Genomic DNA, 6,000 nt, shown 5'->3' on the forward strand with positions numbered 1-6,000 from the left:
TAACTGCAAATATATTTCTGAATCTCAAAGCATAAACAATTTTAAATAGAAATAATTTTAATAGACCATAAAAAAAGCTGTTAAATGATAAATTCAGATTTCTTTTTCTTATAAAGGCATTTTTTTTCAATAATCAGTTTAGTTATTTGAAATTGAAATATATTTCCATATGCAATTAAAACATAAAAAATCACATTTTGTCTAGCTTTTTTTTTAGAAAAAAAAATTTAGAAATTAATTTTGTTTATTTTAACTTGTTTTTCAGTAGCTATAAATTGTACATTTTCAATAATTTCACGGTGATCATTTATCTTTATTAAGAATTAATGGAAAAACAATTTATAAAGAAATAATTTTCAATGTAATCTTACGATTTATTTTTTAAAATATTTAAATTACAATTGTAAATATAAAATTTAACTAAGTGAAAAATAAAACTTCTCTGAGCATTAAAAAAATCATAAGCCTTAAAAGTTTTCTTAAAAAATAATTTTTTAAAGAATTTTGTACGGATTTTATAAATTATTTCAAACAATAAATCCAACTAAACATGAAAAGTTCAACTCAAGTACGACTGACATTTTCATTAATCCTTTGGTTTTGTTCAATCTCATGCAAAACCAACATGTAATAGGAAAATATAAAAAAAATAAAAAAGTTTAATTGAATTGGCAAACAAATTTAAGTAGCATACGAGGCTTGCTAGGAAAAATTAAATAATGAGAAATTGATAATTATATTTCAAGAACGCGAATAATCAAAGAGAAAATAATCTTAATTCAATACTTAAACACACTTACGGATTACTGGGATTACACGCAGGTGACTGCTTTACAAAATTATTGTAACGAACATTGGTCCCTTTAACTGATGAAACAAGATTTAATAGGACATATTGTAAGAAATATCGATATTTAATAATATACCACATTATTTTTTTCACATTTTAACGCATTTATACATAGATTATAGTCGTCAACATTTTCATCACGAGAATAAAATTTATCTACATTCAAAATAATGTAATCAATAATTATTTTCTTATGCATAATAGCAGAGACAGATTTTTTTATATATTTTATTGATAATAACCATTGTATTGTCGTATTTAAAAATTATAACTGTCAAAAAAGATCCCTACATTGTCATATTTGATATACCTATATTGGAAGGATTCCATATCGGTATATACGTCAAGTTTTGACGATTTATGAGTGTCTTACTAGACACTAAAAAAAAAGACAACCCAGTAGTAGAACAATTTGAACAATAATTTTTTAAAATTTGTTGTAAGTTTAAATTCCTTAGGGGGTCTTGATGTGAACAGATACCCATATGAAAATAACCACCTATATGTATTTTCAATACGCAGTAAAACATGTGTAATCCAGGGGAGATTTCCGTATGGTGATCTGAGGCAGAATAATCTCCAACTCTTGGAAACTTCCGGGCAGTGGACCACGAGAAACTATATGAAAAAAAAAAAAAACACACACATCACAGAAAGGGACCAACTCAAAAGGTAGAACTCGTAGTCCCCCTCAGGCAAACATCTACTTTTTTTTATGCCAAATAGATTTAAATCTATTTGGCACCTTGGGAATGGCAGTTTGCAATACTGATCACGAAATGGAAATATCTCCGTAAACCAGCTGTATTATTTGTTTGTGGTATTGTTTCCCTTGTCGGGAAACTTAACTTTCAATTTGTTGAAGAACTTGGATCATTGATTCAAAGACCAATTAGTACCCACTCAAATATGAGACAATTTCAGACAAAATACTTTTCAACTTTTATTGATAAGAAAACAGTGGCATCAATATTAACAAACTACAAAGTCAAAAAGAAAAAAGGATGTTCAACTTTCCATTACAAATTATGGCAGAGTGTGCAATTTAAAGTCTAAACATAATTGCCCAGTTGAAAACGTATAGATTCTTACATTTTTTACAATTCAAAGACGTAAATGACAATCTACATATTTTTTGCTATCCAAGGCAATCTACATACATTTCAGAAAATTGTTAAGTAGATTCCTGATCAATTTCATCCAAAAAATTTTCTTGTTTGATGGAAAATATTGAATATAAATATATACCGAAGACAGCACCAGCTAAACATACACCAGTAATAATATTATTTTTCCGTATGCGTTTCAATTTCATAACTCTTTCAGCATTTTCCTTTTCTATCCTCTTCATATAAAGTTGCTGCGCAGGGTGTAAATCTGAAGTCACATTATTGTTATTGGTCGAAGCATATAATTTATGCTGCTTAAATGTGCACAACAGCTGAGAAAATGGTTTAATATTATACTTATTTAGTATAAACATTTTAATTTTTGTAAACTAATGTCTGTGTATTTACTAACATTAAATATTATCTCAGTACAAACCGTTTCTGCCTATCTATTTCTTCTTAGTGAAGAACCTAAAAATATTTTGAATAAATGACAAAATATTGCTATATATATATATGCAATCATTATTTTAAACAAATTTTTATTTAAAATAGATGGAAAATGTTCCAATTTAAAATTTTTAAACTGTAATACAAAATTAAAAGAAAAAGTATATGCAAGCTGAATAAAGTATGAAAGTGAAAGAAATAGGTCACTCGAAACGTTATATCAACTCAACTACAACTTCAACTACGCCGATGTAAACTTTTGGTTTTGACGTGACGAGTCATAGCTTTGGCTAGTTAATGTAAATTTTCATTTGTAATTTATACTTTTATTGGATACAATGGGGGCTAGCGCAACCGATGTTCTTTCAACTTTTTTCAAAGATTACAGAAATAGCACTCCTCAAAAGATAAAGATTATAGATGCGTATCTCTTCTACATTCTCTTAACCGGCATCGTTCAATTTGGATACTGTTGTCTAGTTGGCACTTTCCCATTTAATTCCTTCTTATCAGGTTTCATATCATGTGTTGCATCATTCGTATTGGGTGGTAAGTACCGAATAAAGTTTAGTTGGATAAAAATACTCTATGAGATTTTTTATCATAAAGAATTTAAAATAAAAAAATTGGTTCCTATGTGCCGGATATTAGTTAAAATCTCATCCTATGTCCTAGTGCCTTTACACTACGTGTAAAAAATAGAAAAAAATTCACAGATTTTGTACTGTGGTGACTATGAGTTATAGTCTTCGTATTGGTTCCCAAGTAATTTTTAGTGTACCGTTGACCACTGTCCTTTAGTCACGAAATCATGTCGACTGCCTAGGCGCATGTAGCTTTATGACAAATATTTCTATTTGTCAGGCAATATTTCTAATTTCCAAAAGAACAAATTATTAATTGGAGGGGAATATTTCTGTATTGTGATTCCACCAATTCCAACCATTGTCCACTTTTTCTGTAATACAGTGTGGCAAATGCAATGAGATGAAAATATGTCAGTCAGGGGATATTTTTGTGTTGGTGCCTGTTGGGAGATTTCCGTATCGAGATCTGTGGCAGAATAATCGCCAAATCTTGGTGACTCACAGGCCCACAAGAAACTAAAAAAGAAAAGAAAAAAAATAACAGAAAGGGACCAGCTCAACTGGTATAACTCCTAGTCTCCTCTGGGCAAACATATACCTTTTTTTCTTTCCAAAAAAAATTGCAAGTTTAAAACCTATTTGGCACCATGGTGATCGTAGTTTGCATGACAGATCACAATACGGAAATATCCCATACCTGTTCATGCAAACTACAGTCGCCAAAAGATTTTAATCTTGCAAAAGAATTTTCATTATTATTTTACTTAACTGAATATAATTAAGAAAAGAAAAAAAATCAGCTTTACAAAACTCATGGTACAGTATAAAGTAAGCTAGTTTCAAATTTTGCTTTTCCATGTGTCTTTTCGAACAAAAATTAACAAGTTGTAGAAGCTGTAAAACCTATTTCTAATAAAAAAAATGTTTTTAGCTTATTCTTTTTTAAAATACCCCCTAAAATTTGCCAAATATTTGACCAACTGAATATTCCACTAAAGAACCAAGTAAAGGCCAAATATTCATTTCATCCCTACTCAAAAATACTGTTCATGTATTTGCATTTTTGTTTAATGGTTGCATTAAGTATTAAAATATTAACTACCTACTGCTTTAGTGTTTATTTAATATATCTGTCTTATTTAATTTTTGTGGTTACAATTTAACAGCTCTACTTGCATAAAATTTCAGCTGAATTTGGTTTATTAATTGAATGTTTAACTTTTTTACTGTGAATAACACATTTGACCCAGTTCTCTGAAAAATAGCCCAGTATGACTATGATGAGTTAGTTCTTTATTTTGCCGCTAACAAAGCCATAAATGCTGGTTTCCAAGATTTAACAAATTTCGCCAGTCCCTGTTAATGCCTATAATAGCATGACAGCTTGTTTAATAATTCTATTTAATTTCCAATGTATGTTGATTTTGCTGTTAATTTTTCTTTTTTAGTTTGTCTTCGATTGCAAGTAAATTCTCAAAACAGCAGTCATTTTGGCAACATCACTCCAGAAAGAGCTTTTGCTGATTTCATATTTGGCCATGTTGTTCTTCACCTTGTTGTCATGAACTTTATTGGATAAAAGACGAATTGTAATTTGGAATTTACGTTTTGGATGTAAGAAGTTGGTTCTAACATGGTATTGTCCTTGCATTATATATGAAATAAATGCTTTTTCTACTTATATTTCTATTACTTTTTTTTGGTCTCTTTTATTTTATTATTCAAGGTTGATATAGTTTAAATCACTTTTACATAAATGCCAACTGTACTAGATTTTTTAATAGACTGGATTTTGCCGGTTTCTCCTGGTTTTTGTACATTTTAGAAAATTCCCTAAAATTGAGTAAGTTGCCTTAAAAAATACCTCTTCAAATGAAATTTTTTTGGAGATTATCGCTTGCTTGAATATTTTATTAATATTAAAGTGTCACTAATACATAGTAAAGAGAGCCTCATTTATAAAATTCAGTTAACTAGCTTTGATGAACTAAGTGCCTATTACTAATCAAAATTAGGATTAGACATAATATATAACATTCCAAGATTATTTAATGTGAAATCATAACTGGAAAATATTGCTGTTTTTCTATTTTGATGACTATAAAAATCCCTAACATTCTCTTAGAGTAAAATATTTAGCATATTTTGGAACAATTATCATGAAATTTATGTTATTTCGTAAAATCTACTGGATTTTTTCCCTATCCGTTTTGGCAGCTATCCTTTTATTTTTTTAAAAAAAATGTCATGAATTTGAAAATATTTTTTTATAATATACTCTTATGTGTATATATATATTTTATTAACTGTGATTTTCCTCCAAAGCCCAATTTTTTTTAATGTTAAAGGGGTTTCATTTACTTAAGAGTTTCATATATGTAAATTATTATTTAAAATTTAAAACTAATAAATTTCAAGTTAAAACAGAAATATATTTCAATTTATTTTAGTTATGATTTTAGTTAATTTGTTTGTTGAACATATTGCAACTATACCCACTTAGTTTTATGTTTATTTAAATACCAGTGCTTTTAAAACTTTAAATNATTTGGCCATGTTGTTCTTCACCTTGTTGTCATGAACTTTATTGGATAAAAGACGATGAATTGTAATTTGGAATTTACATTTTGGATATAAGAAGTTGGTTCTAACATGGTATTGTCCTTGCATTATAAATGAAATAAATGCTTTTTCTACTTATATTTCTATTACTTTTTTTTGGTCTCTTTTATTTTATTATTCAAGGTTGATATAGTTTAAATCACTTTTATATAGCTGCCAACTGTACTAGATTTTTCAATAGACTGGATTTTGCCAGTTTCTCCTGGTTTTTGTACATTTTAAAAAATTCTCTAAAATTGATTAAGTTGCCTTAAAAAATCCCTCTTCGAATAAAATGCGTAGATCATCGCTTGCTTGAATATTTTATTAATAATAAAGTGTCACTAATAAATATTTAAATATTTAGTTAAATAATAAATATTTAGTTAGGAGTTTCATATAT

At 28.0% G+C, this 6,000-nt stretch overlaps 1 protein-coding gene and 1 long non-coding RNA gene across 2 annotated transcripts; one reads left to right on the forward strand and one right to left on the reverse strand.

Moving 5' to 3' along the window:
- Positions 1 to 2,639: 2,639 nt before the first annotated feature.
- LOC107452294 (dolichyl-diphosphooligosaccharide--protein glycosyltransferase subunit) lies at positions 2,640 to 4,677 on the forward strand. Its single transcript, XM_043047802.2, has 2 exons — positions 2,640 to 2,958; positions 4,445 to 4,677. Exons 1-2 carry the CDS (start codon positions 2,748 to 2,750, stop codon positions 4,573 to 4,575), a joined length of 342 nt encoding a protein of 113 aa, XP_042903736.1. The 5' UTR covers positions 2,640 to 2,747; the 3' UTR covers positions 4,576 to 4,677.
- LOC122270450 (uncharacterized) lies at positions 4,456 to 5,684 on the reverse strand. Its single transcript, XR_006225806.2, has 2 exons — positions 5,565 to 5,684; positions 4,456 to 4,548 (listed from the first exon to the last, which is right to left on the reverse strand). It is a non-coding gene; the product is annotated as an uncharacterized lncRNA (long non-coding RNA).
- Between the last annotated feature and the right edge of the window lie 316 nt (positions 5,685 to 6,000).

Source organism: Parasteatoda tepidariorum, chromosome 10 (assembly GCF_043381705.1).
Source record: "Parasteatoda tepidariorum isolate YZ-2023 chromosome 10, CAS_Ptep_4.0, whole genome shotgun sequence".
In the NCBI taxonomy this organism is placed as follows: domain Eukaryota; kingdom Metazoa; phylum Arthropoda; class Arachnida; order Araneae; family Theridiidae; genus Parasteatoda; species Parasteatoda tepidariorum.

What these genes read in the sequence shown, in the direction of transcription:
- LOC107452294 (XM_043047802.2), top strand. Translation starts at nt 2,748, where the DNA reads ATGGGGGCTAGCGCAACCGATGTTCTTTCAACTTTTTTCAAAGATTAC. An exon ending in TGCATCATTCGTATTGGGTG is followed by an intron (nt 2,959 to 4,444) that starts GTAAGTACCGAA and finishes TTTCTTTTTTAG; the next exon opens with TTTGTCTTCGATTGCAAGTA.